General features: G+C 42.0%; 1 protein-coding gene across 1 annotated transcript in view; it reads right to left on the bottom strand.

Moving 5' to 3' along the window:
• Positions 1–24191, bottom strand: part of NBEA (neurobeachin) — an 812633-nt gene that overhangs the window by 648137 nt on the left and 140305 nt on the right. The window contains 3 exon segments of the mRNA XM_033948014.1: positions 450–475; positions 477–507; positions 12934–12972. Of these exon segments, the coding sequence (XP_033803905.1) occupies positions 450–475; positions 477–507; positions 12934–12972 (96 nt within the window).

The following is a 24191-nucleotide window of genomic DNA, read 5'->3' as shown; positions in this document are numbered from 1 at the left end:
TCTTTGGGAATGATATTTAAAAGCAGACCGAATCTTTGCAGTACACATGTGCAAGGTTTCATTTTGGTGTGGCTTGGGGCACTGGTGACTGTTTGATGCACTGTGTTTTCCGGTCGGTGTGAAGACTTGAAGTTTAACAACATTGGTTTAAACTCTGATTGGGTATTTTTGATTTGCAAATTATGTATAAAAAAATTAAACTGACTAACCCAGGCTGTAATGCCAAAACACAGCCATGTTGAGTCCATCAATAATAAAAAGAAGGTTGATTGCCCCTAACTTGAAAGCCCCTGATGTTTTACTGTATTCCTATTTTCTATTTATTTTAAGACTTTTTCATATACTGCATACAAAAAGTAGAATGTTATACTATATTATAATAAAAGGCACCAAATTCCTTATGGATTCTTTGTTTAAGTATAATATAGTCTTTTCACCACACAACTTACTTATGTCCCAAATGCTTCAGAAAATAATCCCAAAACTTTCAAAGCTTGTACTCTGATGCTTCACTTTTGGAAGCCAGCAATTATAAATCACCCTGAAAAGAAAATATACCATTTGGTTATCTTGTATCAGTTGTAAATGAAAATTATATAAATGCATCTATATTAAAAAACAAAACAAAACTGCAATGTAAGGATAAAATGTTAACTGTGTTCGAAATGCAACAGCAAAAAATCAAACTAAGCCCGTCTGTAATGACTATTGTGTCATGGAAAATATTTCTCTGCTTGTTTATTAGCACAGGGAGACTAAATCCAGTGCATATACTTTTGATGAACTACTGTACCAAAAATCCCAATAAACCATTAATTCTTCTGTAAGTTTAATAAAGTGTGGCATACCAAAAGTAAGTAAAACAAATTGTATTAACATAAGCTGTAACAATCTTCCATGGATTTTTCATATTATGTATGCAAATTTCCATTCTGCTATTTCCTTTGACAGATACTGCTGAAATTATGGCCATCAGATAGAGATTATGTACTTACCCTGGTACCATATATATGAGCATATAAATCGATCCGAGTATAAGACAAGGTACCCTTTCCCCCCCAAAAAAGGAGGAAAAAGGTTGACTCGAATATAAGACCGGGGGAGAGGTTAATATTAATTTGCTCTGCAGGATCAGTGCCCTGCCCCCTCACTTCTTTCCCTGACAGGCTCTGCACTCAACCCCCCTCCCTCCCATGCCAGGCTCTCCACCCTGTCCCACCTCCCTGCCCTGTATCCTGTCCCCCCTCTCTCCGATGTCCTGCAGATCTCTACCAAGCTTGGCGTATGACCTGGTGGTCCAATGGTAGGCTGGGAAGAAAGGATCCCTCCCATCTCCTGTCCCGGTGGACTCTGTCAATTTTATTACCTCCCTCCTGCCTTTTTGAATCCCTGGTGGTCCAGCAGTGTATTGGGCAGGAGCAAACTTTCTGCACTCCTACCCTGTGCTGAGCCCCTCCCAGAATGGCTGCCTCAAGTTCTCATGGCTCAGTGGTGTACCAGGCAGGAGCGAGTTTATTGTGCTCCTGCCCGGCCCTGAGCTACTCCCTGAATGGCTGCCTACCAGTTTCTTGCGGGGATCAGCGCTGGGCAGGAGCGCGAAAAGCTCTCTCCTGCCTGATACTCCACTGGACCACCAGGAGTTCAAAAAGATATGCGGGGAGGAAGGTAAAAAAATTTGACAGAGTCCATCGAGCAGTAGATGGGAGGAATCCCTCCTTTCCCAGTCCACCAGGTCATAAGGCAGGACGGCAGCGCTTTACAAATCCGGGAGGACATCAACTGTGAACAACCAACAAAGGCCTCAAAGAAGCTCATAAACATATATGCAAGTACACTTCTTCAGCCCCCAAGGGCTGATATGCATCCAAGAAACAACTTGGATGATGCATAAACAACCAAGTACAGTAGGCGGCGCAGGAAGGACAGGCGGGAGTCTAGAATGTCTCACCCATCTACTGGAAAAAATGTTTACCAGGAAAAATACATAATCTCTTTTTCCATGTGCAAATAGATGAGACATTCTAGACAGATGGGACATAAAAAAGTAGTCCCCAAAAAGCTAGGGTGGGCTTGCACTGGCCCTTAAGACCAAGGACCAAAGGCAGAATCCTGTCTTGCTGCCACATCCACTCTGTAAAACTTGGCAAACATATGAAAAGAGGACTATGTTGTGCCCTGCAGATCTCCTCAGGGGAGATTGTTCTAACTTTGGCCCACAAATAAGTCACACTCCTGGAAGAATGTGACTTGATGGAAATGGGAGACTGCTTCCCAGAAAGAATATAGGCTGCAAAATGGCCCTACAGATCCATCTGGAAATCATGACCTTGGAAATGGAAGCACCTCGCTTAACCGAAAGAGTCAGCACAACAGATGAACAGAGGGATGAAATTCGTTAGTGACCTCCTGATAGTGAAGCATTCTGCACATATCAAGTTTCTTGAAAAGGTAATCTTGTGTCCTGGAAACAGTAGGCTGAAAAACAGGCAAACACATCTCCTGATTAACATGGAAAGCTGAAATCACCTTTGGCAGGAAGGAAAGAATCGTATGTAGGGAAACACCAGTCTCCGAGATGCGAAGGAACAGATCCCTACAAGAAAGAGCCTGAAGTTTTGAGACACACTGCACTGAGGTAATAGGGACCAGAATACATGGTCTTGAGCATCAAGTCCAAGAGGGAAGCATCCCAAAGGGCTCAAAGGGAGCCATGGTGAGGCTAGAGAGCACCAGGTTGAGGTCCCAGGAAGGGAACAGCGGCTTAACCAGTGGTCTGATGCACAGAGCCCCCGTAAAAAATCTAGTAACATCAGGATGAGATGCCAAAAAGGAACGATCCCAGGCTCTAAAGCAAGAGAGCCCAGCCAGCTGGACCCAAAGAAATGCCACAGTGAAGCCTTTATCAAGACCAGCCTGAAGAAAGGCGAGGATCACCGGGATTGAAGTCGAATAAGGCTCCACCTGGTCCTGAGTGCACCAGTGTTGGAAAGCCTTCCATGCCTAAGCATAAGCAGAAACTGTAGATGACTTATTAGACTTGAGAAGAGTGGCAATGACCACATTAGACTAGCCTTTGTGTTCTAAGGCTGCACTCATGAGGCATGCCATAAGAGCAAAGAGATAGATCTGGGTTCTCCATGCAGACCGGACAGTACATAAGAAGGTCCGGACTGGCACTCAGCCAAAGGCCACGACCCTTGCGAAGATGCATCAGATCTGTGTACCATGGTCTGTGAGGCCAATCTGGAGTCACCAGAATGACGCAGCCCACATGGGCCATGATCTGCCAAATGACTCTGCCTATCATGGGCCAGGGAGGAAAGACATGCAGGAGAAGCTCCTGAGGCCACGGTTGCACTAGAGCATCAAGACCCTTGTTTCCGGGCTCGGATCTTTGACTGAAGAAATGATTCACTTTCTTGTTCTTTGCCATGGCCATGCAGTCGCCGCACTATGGCTCAGAATGCTGCTGAGGACAGGGCCGACTCACCTGGATCCAAAGTCCGTCTGCTGAGGACATTGGCTTGAATATTGTCAACTTCCAGAACATGCGCTGATGATAATGCCTGGAGGTGATGTTCTGCCACAGAAAAAGGCAGGGAGGCATTCTGAGCCAGAAGGGTGCTCTTGGTCCCTCCCTGGCGATTGATATAGGCTACTGCCATCACATTGTTGGAGAAGACCCTGTCCGCTTGGCTCTCCAGTCTTCTGCAATTGTATCAGAGCCAGCCAAATGGCTCTCAGCTCCAAACGCTTGATTGACTCTTTCCTCTGAGAGGGTGTCCTGGATGGGACAACAATTGCAGTGGGATCCCCAGCCTTGAAGACTGGCAACTGTCATCACCATGATCCAAGAAGTAATACGGAGCAGAACATCCTTGCAAAGCGACTGCAGGAGAAGCCACCAATCCATGATGGCCCAAGCCTCCAGAGTCCAGGGAAACCAGGTCTGTAAAGCATCCCTATGGGGAGCCCAGCAAGAGACTAAGGCAGGGGTGCCCAAATGGTCGATCGCGATCGACCAGTAGATCGCAAAGGCAACGCGAATTGATCGCATTGCCTTTGCGATCTTTTTCTCCCTGCTGCTTCCCCAAGCCAGGCCTGGCAAGTACAAGCATCGGACTTACAAAACTTTACCTCCGATGTCAATTCCGGAGAGGAAGTTTTGGGCCAGCCAATCACTGCCTGGATGGCCTGGAACTTCCTCCCCGACATTAGAATTGACATCGGAAGTGAAGTCTTGTGGGCCCGGCGCTTCTACGTGCCAGGCCTGGCTCGGGGAAGCAGCAGGGAGAAATCGCGTTGGTGGCTTGGAGGACCTTCCTGTCCAGAGCTTAACTATTTGTTGAGTGAAAAAGTATTTCCTATTATTTGTTTTGAAAGTACGATAAGTAATGAATGTCCCTTAGTTTTTATACTTTTTGAAAGAATAAAAAATTGATTATTTTTACCTATTCTACACCATTTATTTCAGAATATAAATCAACCTATCATATCCCCTCTCCATCATCTCTTTTTCAAACAAGAGTAGTCTCTTAAGCCAGTGTCTCTCAAACTTTTTTAGTTCCGGTACACTTAACAGAGCAAATATTTTTTGCAGCACAATAAACGGAGCAAATGTTTTTCGCGACACATAATAATTGAAATGAGGAGGATAGTGACATCATCTGCCAAATGGCTGCTTAGGGCAGGAGCTTTGTTGGGGCTTTTGTGAAACATTGTGCATTGAGCTTTCAGAGTACGTTTTCTGCCGGTATCGTGGGAAAATTGGGCTCCCCTTATCATGGCGACTCAAAAACGACTTGAAAAATTTAAATATTTTGGCGAGGCCGAGGACAAAATGAGCTCCGAGGGGTCTGGAGGAGCGGTGGAGATAAAAAAAGATGGCGGCGGGCCCGTCGACCCACTCGGAGTCCGAAGATGAGGGTATTACTGACCAGATGGGGATGAATACAAGGCGCCTAAGAAATCTATGACCGCATGGTTTCAGGAGCTGAAAGCAGAGATCATTGGGGTTTGAGTCAATGTGAAGGCGGAATTAGCGGAGCTCCAATCGGAGGTCAGTGAGCTGGGAGCAAGTGTCAGCTTCAGAGGATCACATGGAAACACTTTCTACCTCAGTGTCCGCCAATAAAGATAACATGGATCGCCTCTCCACTGAGTTTCAGGATCTCCAGAATCAGGTTGAAGACCTAGAGCAGTGTTTTTCAACCTTTTTTGGGCAAAGGCACACTTGTTTCATGAAAAAAATCACGAGGCACACCACCATTAGAAAATGTTTAAAAATTTAACTCTGTGCCTATATTGACTATATATAAAGTAATTCTCTTGAATAAGAATCAAATAAACACAAAGAAAGTATTTTATAATTACTTTATTATGAAATATTAAGTAAACAGAATAGTGAAAAATTATAAAATACTTTATTCAGTGCGAAAACCTGGGCCTGTTTGGCTGAACACAAAGCTGATATTCTGGCTGGAATCGAAGAAAGACACACACGTAGCTCTTCGTCAACAGCTGTTCCCTTCACCGCCCCGTCACCGTCACCGCCATCCCTTTCACCGCCCCATCACCGCCACTGCCATCCCATTCACCGCCCCGTCACCATCCCCACTGCATCCATATAAGCCTTACTACTGTAATATTTAGCTTATTCCTTTCTTATAAATCAAAGTTCCTGCTGCTGAACTAGAGAAAGAGATGTTCAGCTGGCAGGGCTTTGTTTATAAATTTTTATCAACACAACTAATATACTATTTTATCCTAAAGCAAAAAATAAATAAATAAATATAATTTTTTTTTCTACCTTTGTCGTCTGGTTTCTGCTTTCCACATCTTCTCATTCAATTCCTTCCATCCACTGTGTGTCTTCTCTCTACGTCTTCCATTTGCTGTTACTGTGCCTCTCCCTTCACCCCCCCCCCCCAATTGGTCTAGCACCCATCTTCTTCCCTCCGCTCCCCCATAGTCTAGCATCTGTCTTCTTCCCACTCTGTCTTCCACATTTCCCTTTGGGGTCTGTTCCTCTCCACCCTCCTTCAATGTCTGTCCTATTCCTTTCCACCACCACCCTTCCCTCCCTCCTTTACCATCTGTTCCTTTCTACTACCCTTCAGCTCCTCTCACGTGGCTTATCTATCTACCTTCCTCCCTCTTATTTTCATGGCATGTTACAATGTAATTTGTGCAAGCCACTGGAGCCTGCGAGCTCGGTCCCTGTCCCATCCCCACAAACCATCTCGCTTCTGTGCTCCTATTTTTCTCCATTTCTAATATCTCCCCTATGTATCTGTCATTGCCCCCCCCCCCTGTGTCCATATACCATCCCCATGGCATGTCCCCTTTATGTCTCTGTCCCTATGCCCCATGCACATAATTTCCCCTCTTTCTGTTACCTTCCTGTGTCCAGAGTTCCCCTATCTTCCTCTTCCATACCAGTGTGTCTCTTCTTTTCACCCCATCTAGCTTTTTTCCCTCTTTCTTCCCCCCCCCTGCCTTCTAGCATCTGGCTCACCTGCCTGTCCTTCCCTTTCTTTCCTGCTGTGGGTTTTTCTTTCCGTCTTCATCCCCTTGGCCCAGAATCCTTTTCCCTTTCACTCCCTCCTTCCAATTTGAGCCGGGAACACGAGCGATCGCACGGTCCCCGCAGCCACCACTCGCCTGCCCAATCGATCCTACTGTTTAGCCAGCTCTCTCCCTTCACCTCACCTTAGTTTGTAAGTTTTGTTTTTCGGCGACATGCACACTTTCCCAAAGAGCCATGCACGCGCGGCTGCTCAGTGTTCAATCTTCTGCTCTGCTGCAACTTCCTGTTTCCGGTTGCGTCAGAGCAGAAGATCGAACAGCAGCGGGGACCGCGGGAGTCTCATGGGAGCGCGTGTGGGACCCGGCCTGAGGCCTAATCAGTGTCTGCACCGTACGGCACACCAGGCAACATCTCGCGGCACACTAGCGGTTGAAAAACACTGACCTAGAGAACCGATCTCGGCGCTGTAACTTGCGCTTCAAGGGAATCCCTGAAATCAAGGCTTATCGAGACTGCAAGGTGGTGGTGCATGATTTTTGCGAGCACCTGCTGCGAGCTGATGGAGCTGAAATACCTGCTTCTATTGTGCTAGTGCGGGCCCACTGCAGTTTGGGGCCAGTGCGCGGAATTCCGGAAGTGAAGCAAGACGCCCGTAGGTTCTTTGTGATCAGCGTCTTGGGCTACCTCATACTGGGAGTGCCTTTCTCAAATCAGCGTTTAAGAAATAAACAGTGCCGACAAACTGCACTGTTCCTGAAGAAGCTCTGTCATTTTCAATGAGAGTGAAACAGAGATCTTCCGTCGTCCAGTTGTCCAGTTCTCAACAGGCCGGGTTAAGAATCAACACCCGAGCTAAGTATTTGAATAACTTTAACTTTAGGATGATAAAAGGAATGGAGAACCTTTCATATGCCGAAAGGTTAGACAAACTGGGGCTCTTTACCCTGGAAAAGCGGAGACTGAGAGGAGACATGATACAGACGTATAAAATCATGAAAGGCATAGAGAGAGTGGAGAGGGACAGATTCTTCAGACTTCAGAGGGACAACAAAAACAAGAGGTCATTCAAAAAACTGAGAGGGAACAGATTCAAAACGAATGCAAGGAAGTTTTTCTTCACTCAGAGGGTGGTGGACACTTGGAACACGCTTCCAAAGGAGGTAATAGGACAGAGTACTATACTGGGTTTCAAAAAGGGACTGGATGACTTCCTGGAAGCGAAGGGGATTGCAGGGTATAGATAGAAGGTACTCTACAGGACATAAGCAAAAAGCGTATGTGAGTTTTAGGGTAGAAGCACTATCAGGTCCTGGACCTGAGGGGCCGCCGCGTGAGCGGACTTCCGGGCACGATGGACCTCCGGTCTGACCCAACAGAGGCAATTCTTATGTTCTTATGTTCAATAGCATAACAACCTAGATTTACAAATGGAATAAATTAAATTAAATTACACTATAAGAGTTTAAAGGACCGATGATAACTCACATGATAGCTATATGCTAAGACTTGTTCAATTGGCATATAACTGTGAGCACTTGAGATCCGAATAATCTCTTAACTCAACTGTTTGGTTGGTATATAGTTTGTCTGGATTCATGCTATATCCTATACTTTGAGGATTTCAGTGTGTTCCTCAAGTTTTTTGAAGGGATTTTTATTTACTCCCAAATTCGCCATTTTATTAGGGATAGGGGTCCTCTTGCTCCTCTGATCCTTTTGCACACGTGTGGTTCACTCTACGGGGTCTTCCTAAACCTATCTCGGTTCTTTACCAATATTTTCGGGGCTCCCTTCCTTTTCCATCTACCTACCAAAGGGCATGGGAATCAGATTTGAGCTGTACTTTTTCTGATCGGGAGTGGGCCACGATTTGTACTGAAGTGGGAAAGGCATCCTCCTGTGTTCTTATTCAAGAAAATGCTTACAAGGTGTTTACCAGGTGGTATTTCACTCCGGTGCGTCTGCACCGTATATTCCCGGGAGCTTCAGCTTTGTGCTGGAGATGTGGGGTGGCCTCGGAGACCTTTTTACATATTTGGTGGGTGTGCCCTGTATTGAAACCCTTTTGGAAACAAGTGGTGGGCTGTCTGTCTCAGTTGCTGCAAATCCTTCTGCCTTACTCCACAGGTTTGTTTACTAGGTCTTTATAATGTGTGCTTACATACCTGGCAAACTAAACTTAAATGATGGGGTTTGGCCGCAGTTAAATGTTTGATTGCCAACCATTGGAAACAGCTGGCTGCACCTATCAAGTTGGAGTGGACCTTAAAACTTCGGACCATTAGTCTTATGGAACTTTCCATTGCAAAATGACATGGCTATTACTATACATATACCCGGACTTAGACTTTGATAATGGACAAAGTAGATTCCTTGCTTTGAGTTTACCTGTGTGGGTGGGGGAGGGGAGCTGTTGATTGTGGTGCACTCCTGAAGAAACAACAGGAGGTCCCTCATTGGTGTGCTTTAGGTTTTGGGGTTTGGGGAGGGGATGTGGGGTTCTGTTTGAGGGTGGGTATCAAGAATATGGTTGTATTGGTGGTTTTGTTTCTTGTGCTTTCTTGGTCTGCTGATTGTTCCTTGAGTTTATTGCTGTTTTGTAATTACGATGTCACAGATATCCACATTTCTGTTTTATATTTTAAAATTTTCAATTAACATTTAATGATTAAAAAAAAATAATTGAAACGATAAAATTGCTAAACCAACAAAAAATTAAATTTGAGAGTTATTTATTTAGGCTATGTATGGGTAATTGTAACTGTGTAGTGAAACGAAAGTAGATAGAACAGAATTGCTTATCAATGTGATGGATGAGTTTGGTTTTGAGTGCAAATTAACTCAAAATGTGGCTCAATAAGCAACAAGCATTTCATCATCCACCATCTGCAGTCATTCTCTTTTTTAATTTATTTAATTTCTATCAGAGCTGAAAATCCAAGTTCTCAAAGATTAAGAAGATAGAAAATGGTAACAAAGCCTTGATTGCTTTATTGCTCTAGTTAGGATAACTACTGTATAAAAAATAAAATTACTTGCCGATAGTTTTCAATGACCAATCGCATCAAAGAATGATGCTTGTCTGGGCGGTTGTATCCTTAAGCACACAAATACTCATAACATTGACAGACTCTTGTGTATGTGATGTACATGTCATGTCATCTATTCTAGTATATACTTATGAAGAGAATTAAAAAAAATAAAGTTAAACTCTGGAATCCTTCATGGTACACCACTGTGCTGTGGCACACAGCTTGAGAGACACTGTCTTAAGCCTTTCTTCATAAGAGAGAAGTTCTATCCCTTTAATCATTCTGGTTGTCCTTCTTTAAAACTTTTCTAATTCCACTATATCCTTAATGAGATACAGCTACCAGAAGATTTAGGAAATCAATATGTTCAGATTGACCACCACAAAAACAAACATTTTAAATTGTTTTAATTGTTGTAGATCACCTTGAGCTTTTTGTTATGGATGATTATTGAATCTAAACAAATATGATAAATAGTAAAATGGGGATGTTAGTTTATGTAAACTGAAGCAAATATAGCTATCCTGATGAAAGATCAGGCTGTAACCTAATAAAGTTAGCATTACCTTTCTAAGGACTCCTTTTACTGAGATGAACTAACAGACTTGGTACATGCTAGCAATTAGCATACACTAAATACTAAGAGGCCCATTTTATTCCTATTGGTGTCTTAACATTTAGAATATGCTAATGATTAGCATGTGCTAAATTCATTAGTGCAGTTACTTATTTTTATCTGATATACTGCCATTTTTAACCAAAAAAAAAAGTCAAAAGGAACCCTACATTTGTACCAATTTAAACTGCATATTTTGCTTAAGCCTGAGAAACTCTTAGGCTGACACAAACCAGGCTGCCATAAAAAAATATGTTTCTGCATTACATCCTTATCTGATAAGCACAAACACCACTGTCCAAAAGCTGGAAATAGCCTCATCCATCCTTTAACCAGCTAGCTTGTACAGCTGTTTTTCTATTGGCTGTACTATAAATTCAATTGCAACCAACTAGCTCTATCTTATATTCAAAACTTGCTCTGTGTAAAGACTGTACAAAAGCAATCAAAACACACCCATTGACTATACAGAATTTTCAAATAATTTGATAAATAAAAATCCCTTCAGTAATTTTTTAAGGCCGTTATATCCGATGTCAACCTAATTTCTAGTGGAAGCCAATTCCAAGCAGTTGATTCCAAAATAGAAATGAAATTTAAAAAGTATTTTAAGGCATTTTAAAAAATATATATATATATATTTATAATTAAGGACTGGTGTTGGGTTGAAGTAGTTTGAGCTGGTCACATTTAGATGTAAGAAGAGTTTGTTGGGGATTGACAGAAGATACAAAAATTAATTAAAATACATAGGGTTTTGTTTAATTGTAACTTCTTTTGGGCTTATTTTATAATGTGTAGCATCAAGTAAGTAAAGTCTAAGTACTGGTTAAAACTTGAACACCTGCGCAAAAATCTTGAATAAAAAAAAAAAAATGCTGCAGGGTGGAATAACGATCCTTTACAGGAGGGCTACTCAAGTGGCAGATCATGCTCCCCAGTCCAGACCCTCAAACTCTCCCCATATGAACTGCTGGAGGTGCCTTTTGATCATTTTACTCTGATGCTACAGCAGGAGCAATCTAATCCTCTTGTTAAACCCCTCTCTTCTGGCCACAGGTCCAGCACTCTCCATCTTAAATCAATTCCCCTGCCTAGAACTCTGGCAGTGATTCACAAAGGCCATCTGTCACTGAACTTAAAGCCTGCTCTCTGCTGCATCCTGCACTCTTCTGACCTAACTTCTGCTTCTACAAGTGTGGAGTGCAGCAGACAGAAGTCTCTAGGTTCAGTGGCAGATGGTCTGTGTGAATCACTGCCACTTCTGGAGACCTGAGCAGGGAAATGATTTAAGGTAGGGAGCACCAGACCTGGGATCAAAGGAGGGTGTTCAGGGAGAGATGCAATTAGAAATTGGACCTAGAAGAGGACAGGAGGGAGGGAAAGGAGAGAGGTATACTGGACAACAGGAGGGAGGCAAGGAAACCAGATAAAGGGATGTTGATCCCAGGGGCAGAGGGCATGAAGAGAGATAATGGACAATGAGAGGGAAAGAATGAAGCCAAATGAACAGATTTTGGACCCAGGAGCAGAGAGGGGGGTGGAGAAAGTGAGATTGGACCCAAAAAAGGAGGGGAGGGAGGGAAGGAAGGAAGCAAAATGCAAAGAGATAATGGACCTAGAGAAGGAGGGGAGGAGGAGAGGAAAAATAAGGATGACTCTGGATAGAGGGGGGAAAAAAGAAAAGCAGAAGAGAGATAATGGGACCAAAACAAACAGAAAAACAATATGTCCAGGAAACAAAGATAGAAAAAAAGATTGTATGATTTGGCATTTATTGATTGGTATATATCTGAAAATTTAAGAAATCTGGAAGGACCTCCACTCAAAACATTTGTCTAGCTTTGCTTTACAATATTAAGTCTCCCTGATATTGTCTTCAGAAAGGGAGCATATCCGCCAATGCAGAATGTACATCCTCATGCAGTCTGAAGGCACAGAGCCATAACTAAGAATCCGGGCACTTTGCTAGTGTGGCAGCTGTGTTTAAGATTCTGAAGACAGGCTTGAGAAGAAAACTTGGACTTTTCAGAAGTCAGTGTGCATGTACTGGACCATGTATAGCTGTTTCATTACTATATTAATGACAGCATCCCCACCTCCCCACCTCATGAAAAACATTCTTGTGACGTGATCTAGCATTCATGAACATTCAGGTGGCACAGTGGAAAAATCCTGTCTTTCTTGGCTTTTCTTGGGGCTACCTCAACCATGAGAGATGCATGAGAAAACTGGACTGAAACCAGGAGCTGCTTGAACTTTATACTTCATATCTCACCTTTTAGAGAATGGCTGAATAGTAAGGGTATTCTGCCACATATGGAATTGGTGCTTGCAGTAAGCCATGGATAGGAATCACAACTGTTGCTTTTAGAGCCTCAATGTATTTTAAGAGGCTGAGAACATTCACCCTCAGTTCCACATCTTCTTGCAGGGGAAAGGGTATTTTAACCACCTTCTGAATGGATTCTGAATTAGAAATATCCGCATATGGAAAGTCATCCCTGGTGGGTAGAAGAGACAAATCAGATAGAATTCCCATAGAATCCTTCTCAGCATCATCAAATGAAGGAGGGCAAGTATCAAAAGTGTAAACAGCCTGTCATCTGATAAGCGATGGAATCTAAAGAGAACACTGATAGAGAATATGCTGGCTCATATTCAAAATCGGATGTAGATAGCAAAGATACTATAAGGCTCTGAGAAAGCTCATCTTCTCTCTGCTCAGGGGTAACTCAGGTCAAATAAGAAGGTACCCCTGAAGGCTTCCAATAGCTACTGTACGATAGACAAGTCTTTACAGTAGACTTTGACAAATTAAATGTTTGTAGGAACAAGTGCTGCAGTTCTAGAAGAGGTAAGAAAACAGATGAGACTCAGCAGCAACTGTGACCAGCACTGGAATACAAAGAGCTCATTGTGCAAAAGGCTGCACAAGAATAGTAAAGATAGCACTAAATAGCTCTCACGCTGTATCATAATGTTCTATGTAGGTTTGAAGCGAACTGTGCTGAGGCTGAAGCTCCATAGAAGAATCCAAGCATTTAGGAATGGAGCCAGGGTTTCTTGCTCATGCCCTTTCTCCACCCACCCCCCAGAGGCTACAGCTGCCAGCCTACCTTCCTTCACTGTGTGGCTTACAGATTAGAACTATGAGGGCAGACAGAGCCAATGCAGCAGCGGTAACAGAGTGGTGCTTGTAGTACATTTTGGCAAATCCCCTCAAATTGGTACTCCCCCACACTGCTTACCACACTTACTGTGTTGCACTGGTTTTATAAGCACTGCTCCTTGGCTTCAGGTGAGACTATGATGATGTGCTTATGTTAGGCCAAACATAAAGAGGGTATAGAAGTAGCCACTAGTCTCTTCCAAGTTTCCAAGTCTATTCTGGGACTTAATATCTCACCTTATCAGTAGATGTCTGAACAGTTTATAGGCTAGTTATTAAAGGAGGTAATATGCACATGATCTAGAGAAAGACAGTGAGGGAAAATGGTAGAACTACAAAATTTGAAAGGATAATAGGGGGAGGAAGAAAACACAAAGGTAGAATCTGCATTCGGCTAATCATATGACCACAGGAGCAATTAAGAGAAGAAAAGCAGTGAGTTATAAGTATGCGTCTGAAAAAATAAATGTTTTAAGATCAGATTTAAACTTTTCCAAAAATGTCTAGTCTAAGAAGAAAAGGGAGCATATTTCTTAGTTTGGGGCTTTGTACTGAGAAAACAGCATTGCATGTAGTGTCTAAGAAAATCTCACAAAAGAATGGCACAACTAAATGGGTTTGTTATGAGGATCTGAGTGCTCTGGAGGGACAGTAAGGAGTTAAATGATTGGAAAGGTATAGAGGAGCTTCTACATTACGGATTTTGAAAACTAGAAGGTGGATCTTGTGGTGATATGATGAGTTGATTGGGAGCCAACGGACAATCTTAAGTAACAGGGTTACATGATTGAATTTGTGATGTCTGATGATTTTATAGTTGTTTTCTGGATGATCTGTAGTCTCTTATGGTCTTTCACTTTAATGCCTTTGTAAATAGAATTGCAGCAATTAAGTTTGATTAAGACTAGGCCAAGGGGTGTAAAAAGGTACATATGGAGTAGATAAGTCATAATTTGTGGAATGAATATTAGAAAACAGCTGAAATTTGGGGTGAGAAAGATAAGGTCAAATCATAAGATCATGAATTAAGGGGTATATGCTTTTGTGTTCTTGCATTGTTGACTCATTGTTGTTTGTGTTCCACCACTGTTAATAAACATATATTAAAAACAAAACAAAAAAAGAAAAAAAAAAACCTTACTGGGTCAGACCAATGGTCCATCAAACCCAGTAGCCCGTTCTCACGGTAGCCAATCCAAGTCACTAATAGCTGGCCAAAACCCAAGGTGTAGCAATATTCCATGCTACTGATACAGGGCAAGCAGTGGTTTCCTCCGTATCTTTCTCAATAACAGCATATGGACTTTTCCTCCAGGAAATTGTCCAAACTTTTCTTAAAACCAGCTATGCTATCCGGTCTTACCACATATTCTGGCAATGCATTCCAGAGCTTAACTATTCTCTGAGTGAAAAAAAATATTCTTCCAATTGGTTTTAAAAGTATTTCCCTGTAACTTCATCGAGTGTCCCCTAGTCTTTGTAATTTTTGACGAATAGAGGCAACTAAAAGGACAGGTGTAGAAGAAAGCAAGATAGGAATAGACAGTATTGTAATGTGACCTTTGGTGAGTAGTAATGATTTTGATTTGCTAAGGTTGGGTAGTAGTCTATTGGCAACCGGCCAATCTGTTAGATGTACTAGTTTAGAGTTTATGGAGTGAATTTGGAATTGGTCAGTAGGATCCAAAGTGCAGAGGACATGAATGCCATCGGAAAAGACATAGGAAGTAAAGTCTAATGATTGAAAGATGGTGAGCAATGGTGTCAGATAAATGCTGAAAATAGTGGGAACCAAGGATGGTGCCCTTGAGACTCCTGAGGCAGGAGTAAAAGATAGAATTAGTATACCCAGTCTGGACTCTGAAAGATATTTAAGCACAATGCATACAGACCTCTTGTGTTGTTGAGCATGGTCCATACAGAAGGCAGACAAGACGCTTTAAAATTGATTCTTCTGCTAAACTTCAGGCAAGGTCAGAACCCTAACTTTAAAGATGACTTTTTTAAAATAAAGCAAAAACACAAAAGAAAGAATTTCTTCTTGAGGAAAAAATGGCTAAAAACAATGCCAGAATACAGATTTTTTTTTTTTTTAAATTAGGAATTGCTAAAATTAAAATGGAAGAAAATTAGAGAAGGTGAGGAGACTGCTGCATCTCCTAAGAGTAAGCGCCATGCTCAGAACTCTTAGCTGAAGTTCTAAGCTATGGGAGAGCCATTCTGTCCCTGCACAGTTGGCTTCTCATGCGCCTCACTTAATCCTGCTTGTTGGTGAAAAATAAAGTGCATATACTGGAAGAAAAGTGGTATAGAAAAGATATCATACAGATATTTAAATGTCTCCAAAGAAAAGGAAGCTCTGGAATAATGAGTCATAAGATAAGGGTTAAAGGGAGAAATATTTCTTTACAGGAAGGGTGGTAGACGCATGGAACAACCTCACAGAATTACAGGCAGGAGAGAAACAATATCAAAATGTGAGTGAGCATGGTACCATCATACAGGATCACTGAGGAAGGAATTTTAGAACTTAGTAGCTGATACTAATGGACAGACTCCGTTGGCCTTATGGTCTTTAACTGTCATCATTTTCCTTTGTTTCTATTGATAAATGTTATTCTATACAATCTGAAAAAGCCATTTGTTTTGCTCCCATTATAATTTATTCAACTTTTAATGTACATATTTTTTACAGTTATTTACCATACTTCTATATCCATTTGAATAAAAAAGAAATATGCTCATATGATTCCACTTTTCAAAAAACAGCAATGGCTCCATTTCACTTCAGTCTCAATTTAAAATTTTAATTATAACTTTCTGGGCAATTCATCAAGCAATACCTTTTATTACTGCCAATTTCATTGTGTCACACAGTCTTGCATCCTCCAGTGAAAGAGTAAGTGGTTATCTTCTGCTAATACCACTATTCCACCTCCATACTGCAGGGACTGCCAGAACTCTACAAAGTTCCATGTCCCAGACCACACTGGGTTTTATAGCTCAATGCTGAGCTACCTTTACAAGGTAAACCTGCTGAGTCAGGGGCAGGGTTCAGCAATGAAGTGTTTATCTGCCACATAGGACAATCATTGGAGGGAGGTCCCTGAGTGAGAGGATCCCAAAGGAGAGAACCCTTCCCTAGTTGTGGCTGCATTCAAGCCCTAGGGAGGACTGGAGTGAGAAAGCTAGCCAAGAACCCATCCAAGAAAACACTAGAGAGGTAAGCTCCTAATCCAAGAGCTCTGTAAACTGAACCTACTGGTTTAAAGGTGACTGTCCTGTTTGGGGTGTAGCAGCTGAGCTGAAGCTGGATCATCTGTAGAAAAGGGGTTTCTTTCTCCTAAATGTTCTTCCGTTTTGACTATTTAACAAGTAAAGTAGGAACCAGACTTATGGTGCTTTAAACCTGAGAGAACTGGGGAAACTGACCAAAAGCTGAGGTTGCTGGACTGAAAGTGATATGGCTAACTGCCTAAAATGTACAGGCTGCTGCCCTAGACATGAGATATAAATTTTTAAAGTATATATTTGCCTTTCCTGAACCTATGAAAGAATAGGCTCAGGTAGATGTCTCAATAAAACATTTTGTTGCACCTTCTGAAGTGGTTTATGTGTGCTTATTGGGTGAATATGCAGGGTTCCTGGAAAATTCAGGAATCTCTCACATCTCCCTAATGTCACAGCATAACATGTTAACTATAATTTCTGTGGTTTCAAGCAAGACAAGAACATACTACATAGAATGATTCTTAATTTGTGGCATCATCATTCTGGAAAACCGTGCCACTCTGTCTGAGGTTTGAAGCAGGATAAGCAATTTAAAAATTGCCTCAGGTATTTTTTTAGGCTTGTTTATAGAGAAAGCTAGTGTTTGTGGTTGAGTTGGTGAACTACTCAGTTATGCCGAATCTGAAACTTACTCATTCAGGTAGGGCTCATTGTCTCTCTGTTCATTTTCCTTTCCTTCCTAGTCACTTCAACTTTCCCACTGCAAATCTCTTCTTATTTAGATAATGGAATCTTTAACATTGAAACTGTAAACCACTTTCATATGTACATGATATATCAAATTGAAATAAAGTGATATAAACAGGCCCTGTTTTGTTCTTGAATAAATTAGAATCTCTGTCTGTAAGCCCATTCCAACCATCTACACAAGGAGTTCTCTCTCTACTAGAGAGCTGCATAGGAACGTGGATAACAGGAATCCTTCAGGTTTCCCATTTGGATCAAGGGGATACTGTGGGGATGCCCCCTCGGGTCACGGGGATCCCGTGGGGTTGGAGGCAGCTCGAGCCGAGGGGCTTGAATATCTTTGTGCATGTCTCCTTTTCCTGCCCTCCATCGCTATGCAGCGTGCAGCACTCCCAGCATGCCATCCGTAGCCGACCCGGAAGTCTTCCCCCGACGTCAGAACTGATGTCGGAGGGAAGGCTTCACGTCAGCCACATGCAGCATGCAGGGCCCGCTGAATTGCGAAGAAGTGCAGCTCTGACGTCAGGGGAGGTACAGTCTTGCGGGAAGAGGGCAGAAAAGAAAGGAGGGAGCGGACACGCATGGCACACGTTGCAACTAGGAGGAAGCGCGTTAGTAGATGGGAGGCAAACAGAGAACACAGCAGGGAGGGAGGTAGTGCGTTTTTGGACACAGAAGGCATAAACTTGAGAGAGAGGATGAAGGAAGTGAGGGAAAGAGATGCTGAGGTGGGGGAGGGAATAGAAAGGGAGAACTGGGTGTGAGTGTGTCAGTGAGAGGGAAAGAGAGATGGTGTATACATGGAATGGAAGAAAGACGAGAATTTTTGGTCACAGGGAGGGAGTGAGGTACAGATGATAAGGAAGAGAAAGATGAGAGGAAGAAATGTGGTGGAAAGGGAACTGTGGGACAGACTAAAAGGGATGCAAGAGGGAGGAATGTTGGACATAGTGGTGAAGGGAATGGAGGGAGTGATGTGGCATGGTGCTGGAGAGGAGTGATAGAAGGAGAAATGTTTACCATGGGGCTGGTGGGCAAGGATGAAAGATGCTGCACATGGTCCAGAGAATGCGAGAAGGATAAATGCTGGATCATGGTAGGAGGAACCAATGGACAGCAACAGAAGAATTTGCAGAAGACTGGAAAGCAGAAAAAAGAAACTGGGACCAACTTGATGGAAAAATAAGTCTCCAGACAACAAAGGTAAAAAACGGAATTTATTGACTAAAATATGTTAGCTTTGGGAAATGTATATAGCAGATGTCTTTGTATTGTGTTCAAAAGAAAAAGAAATGCATTTCTGGTTTTATTTCTAAAGTGCTGAAGTACTTGCTGTGGCTAATGGGGATCCCCAAGCACTGCCAGCAGAGGACCTCCTCTAGAGATGGCCAGAACTCCCCTCCATCAAGCGTAGCAGTCACTAGTCGACGACTCCGCCCACTATCCACCACCGGTAGTTCTGTTTCCTTCAAATTCCCTTGCTTTGCAGCGCACGCCGAAGGCGCGCGCCAAAGGAGCGCACCTAAGGAGCAGGTCCTGCTCCTTTATGCGCTCCTTCATGCAACTCCTTCATGCCTTACTTCATCTTCTTAATAAAGTCTTCTCTATCAATGTATTTCTATTTGCAACGCTACTCTTAATATCCAACCTTTCTACCTTTCCTCCATTACCTCACACCCCATTACAACACTTTCTCTCCATCTCTCAACCTACTAACAATAAAATAATGTCCTCAATTACCACCTTTTGGGGCCACCGACCTATTAAGAAAATCCCCTATCCTACAGAAATATGGGCTAGATCATACACCATCATTCCAATTTGTCCCTCTCTTACCTCTTTTACTACCCCACCTCATTCTCTCTCTAAACTCAACATTGGTTTAGTAAATGTACGATCCCTAAAAAATAAATATCACCTCATTCATGATACTATTATTCAACACAAACTCCAAATTCTATGCCTCACTGAAATCTGGTTAGCTCAAGGAGAAGAAGCTTATTTAACTCAAGCATGTCCCCCCAATTACAAGACTATCTTTCAACCTCGCTTAAACAAAAAAGGAGGTGGAGTCGCCGTCATTTACCATACCTCCATTCCCCTCCAATCTAATTCTTCTAATTTTTCTGCCACCTCCCCAGTTGAAACTCTTCCATTTTCCATTAAACTCTTTCACACTTTTAATTTTCTTCTAATCTATCTTCCCCCTCCAGTAAACAAGACTTCTCTCTCAACTCTTATCTCTATCATTTCAGAATTCAATATTAACTATCCAGACTCCGTTATCCTCGGAGACTTCAACATTCATTTTAATTTGCCCAACCATCACAATACCTCTGAACTTCTAACGCTGATCTCCGACCTTTCTTTAACTCCTCTTTTTTCTTTGCCCACCCACACGGCTGGCAACACAATAGACATGATTTTCTGTCCCGCATCTACTTCCCATTTATTTCAAAATTTCCAATCCCATTCTATACCATGGTCTGATCACCTACTTATTAATTGGCAACTAGATTTTCCTTCACCCTCAGGAATCGTCCAAAATCAAAACAAAAAAGATACATTCACAATCCGTAATACTAATAAAATCACTCTTACATCCATCCAGAATCATTTCAATCTAAACCTCACTGACTTTTCTTCTCTTCCTCTTGACGAACAAACCTCCCTGTGTGCAGATAGTCAGAGGAAATACAGAATGCAGAAACATTTAGGAAGTAAAATTATAGATATACAATTTGTTGAGCGAGAGTATAAGGTATAACATACTTCTCTCAGGCCTCCCACGCACCCATCTCTCACCTCTTCAATCCATTCAAAATTCTGCTGCACGACTCATATTCTGTGAGAGCAGCTATTCTCACATTATCCCTCTCCTCAAGTCACTTCATTGGTTCCCCATTCATTTCTGAATAGTTTAAATTCCTCTTGCTGACTTACAAGTGCATTCACTCTGAAGCCCCCTAATATCTCTCTTCACTTATCTCCCCCTATGCTCCTCCCCGTGATCTCTGTTCATCGAGCAAGTCCCTCTTATCTGTACCTTTCACTTCCACTGCTAACTCCAGACTTCATCCCTTCTTTCTTGCAGCACCGTATGCCTGGAACAGGCTGCCTGAATCAAAATATCATGCTCCATCCCTAGCAGAATTCAAATCCAAGCTAAAAGCCCCCTTTTTAAAATCTGTTTTCAACTCTTAACTCCCACTCACTCCTGTCAGATACCTAGACCTATTGTATCAGTTCCTCTACCATAATCTCCCCAACCCTGAAATGTCCTGTCTAAATTAGATTGTATGATCTTCTCATAAGGGATTATCTATTGTATGTTAAAATGTACAGAACTATTCCTCAAGCAACTGAAAACTTGGTTCTTCTCTAACATGTAATTCTATTTTCCCCCTTACTCTTCCATTCTATATATAAGCTCATGTAAACCTTTTCCTTTCTCTTCTTATATTTTAAGTTCTTGTAAACCGTGCCAAGCTCCACTTCCGTGGAGAGGATGCGGTATATAAACTTAAGGTTTAGTTTAGTACGCTTTTCAGCGCTTTAGAAATAATAAATAATAGTAGTAGTAGATATAGAAATTGTAATTAAGGACTCTGTTCGCCAACGTGAAATTTTGTTAGAGGCAACGTCCAAATTTGTCACGTCCAGGTAGCACTGAAGCATAGACCTTTGATGGAAAAGGTTTTTTCAAAGTTGACTCCACAAGTAGTGATTGGTGGTTGAAGTTGTGATCTATCGAAGCCTGGGGAAGAAATGATTTTATAAAGAGAATCAAGTTTTCTGGGAGCTACAGTAATGGTCAAGGGTGTTTCTCAATTATTGTAAGTCTCTTTGAGAATACCATGCAATGCTAGTTTGAGAAGCTACTTAGGAGGCTCATTATAATCTAAAGCCTCGAGATATTCAGCACTGTAGGCAGAGTCAGCTTCTAATTTAACAGGTAACTCTTCGCCCAATTGTCCATGAAAGAAACTCTTTCAAGAGGAGATTTTGTCTTTGATGAAGATTTGAGGAGACTTCTCTGAAAGAGTATCATATACCTCTGTTGCAGAAGCGGAAAAGTTTCCATCTGAATCAGATTGTAGTCAAAAAGATGCTTTGGTGACATGAGCATCGAGAGGGTCGATGTTTATGACGACTCTGATACCGATCTGAAGAAGAAGAAGAAGAGGTACAAGTGAAGCTCTCTTTCTCTTAGAAGTACATGATGAAGAACAGTGGTTCCTGGACTTTGAACATCAAGATGAAGAGTGTTGATGTCTCGATGAAATGGACCGATGCATCGATGAAGAACTTAACCTTCAATGAGATGATCGAGCGTCGAGAAGAGCAATGGTGACTGAATGAATATCCATGTTGATATTGTACAGGAGAGACAGTTGCGGTACCAAAGGACCTGGTGGCTATATGCTCAGGCTGGGCCAGTACTGAGGGAGTCCATGCTGGTGTATGTAGCTTGAATATATTACCCAGCTCCCTTTTGAAAAACTCATTGAGCTTTTCTTTTTATTTATTTATTTATTTATAATTTTCAAATACAATTCACAAAAACATCTTGCTACATGAAACACAGAGAAGGAAAATATTCCAAAAGGAAAAAAAGAGAAAATTCTTATAACCATATCTTAATCACCTTTCTTAGACCACAATTTCAGTAAAGGTAGTCAAAGCATATGAAGGGAGAAATTAATTACATATCATTTGCCGAAAAGCTTAGTGTGAATCAACGACTAAAGTATTCAAAAAAATCCCCTTTTTCACTAATTACTTAATGATTTTCTTAATATCTAGAAACTGCTTCAAATGTTCTGGAGAATAAAATGTATATTTGACACCCAAGTACCTAACCAGGCACTTACAGGGATAGGCAAGAAGGAATGTAGCACCTAACTTAATTGTCTCTTGACGCTGAGAAAGGAAATCCTTTCTTCGTTCCTGAGTAGTTTTAGAAACATCGAGATATATTAATACTTTCTGGCCTACATATAGTTTCTGAGAATTCTTTATAATTTCAAAATCATATTGGCATCCTGTTCACAGACAAAAGACACCAAAAGAGTAGCTCTTTCCGTGTCCGCTGTTAAAGTTTGTTCAAGAAGTAAAGACATATTATCAAAGTCTATCTGACTTCCTTGACCATTCTTTTTCCCTGAATCTTTTTGTAAATCTTTTCTATTTGGCAGGTAATATATTTTATTAACTGGAAGAATATTATTAAGGGAAATTTTTAAGTTCTCAGATAGATACCTCTTAAGAAAATCAATAGGTAAAACACCTGGAGCCAAAGGAAAATTCAGGAATCGAAGATTTAACCAACGATTATAATTTTCTATCTGTTCAAGTTTCCTATGAATCAAGGTATTGTCCTTAATTGTAGCTGCTTCAAACTTCTGCAAGTGTGATATTTTTTCCTGTATTTGCCTGGCTTGGTCTATAAACTCCGTTTTTATTGAGTACACAGTCTTAGTTAAGGTATCCAATTTAGTTGTAATATTAGTTACTTCTTCTGTTGTCTTAGTCATCTTAGGCTCCATTCGTTGTAGCATCTGGCAGATTTTATTCAAGGACGCCTCCGTGGGAGTTGATACTTCCTCAGTTCGCTTGATTGTAGCCATCAGCTGTTCTACCGTTGACGCTGTGCCCTCGCTGGGAGACCCCATATATCCACTTTCTGGATCACAAGTCTCCTGCCCCAGAGCCACGGTTACAGCTGGACACGGAGGGTTAAGGGAGGGCGGAGGTAAAATAGATGTTTCAAGGCCCAAAAGGGCAATAGGCTCTCCCAAGCCTATGTCCAACACCGGGATATCCAAACCTCCGGGTACCTGCGTCATCGTCGATAGAGTTGGGAAGAAACGATCGACCATCTGCTGGGCTGGGGTAGACATTAGTGCCGGCGAGGATACGGTTCTAATCACCCCCTTTCTCTTCGTTTGCAGCAAAATTACTGCAATCCAGGTAATGAGGAGATCCAGCAGTTGTTGGCTCTTAACTGCGTCTCACTCTCAGCTCACACACCGCTGCCATCTTGGCTACCTCTCTCCACTCATTGAACTTTTCATGGAAGGAATGGCCTGGTTCCTGTGGCTTTTCTGCTGGTACCAATGGTTCAGCAGCTTGCCTCGGAGAGGGTAACCACGACGAGGATGCACACTTCAAAGGAGAAGCAAGCCACAAGAGGGAATATCGCTGCTTGGTCTGTATCAAGGGATTCAATGCAACAATGACCTGCAACGCTGTTTGGGAAGATGGTGGCTTCTTAGCTGACTTACCTGACGGTCCAAGATCACCTGATACCGATGCTAATGTCGATGTCTTTGACGTCAATGGTTGTGAGATCTTGTTGATGTCCATAACGGTCCCAAACAATTTTTCTTGTTGAAGTTTATGGATTTTAATGGAGCTCTTCTGCAAGATAGAACAACGAGAACTGGACTTGACCCAGTGTTTGGGGCCAAAGCACTACAAGCACCAACTATGTGGGTCAGTGATAGAAATCGGCCTTTGGCACCTGCAGCACTTTTTGAAGCCTATTAATGGCCTAGACATGGATGGGAAGACTGCATCAGCCAAATTAAACTCAATGGTTGAAGAGAAACACGAACATCTCTTTTTTTCCATGTGGCAAAGCCCACATGGAAAAAAAGAGAAAAAAAATCTCTTCTCTTTTTTTAACAAATAGAAAAGAAATATCAAAAAACTATGAAAAATAATCAAACATTTCGTGAAGGCAAGGCACAAAAAATGAATCGAGTTCAAAAACAAAACTTCTTTGCTCTGCAGAAAATGAAGAACTTAACTACCATGAGCCTACGTCAGGCAGGAAAGCACTCGTACATGCACAGTACG

The sequence above is a fragment of the Geotrypetes seraphini genome, chromosome 6, assembly GCF_902459505.1.
Source record: "Geotrypetes seraphini chromosome 6, aGeoSer1.1, whole genome shotgun sequence".
NCBI classification, from domain to species: Eukaryota; Metazoa; Chordata; class Amphibia; order Gymnophiona; family Dermophiidae; genus Geotrypetes; species Geotrypetes seraphini.
The sequence above is the reverse complement of the archived record's forward strand: the minus strand, read 5'-3'. Positions and strand labels throughout refer to the sequence as shown.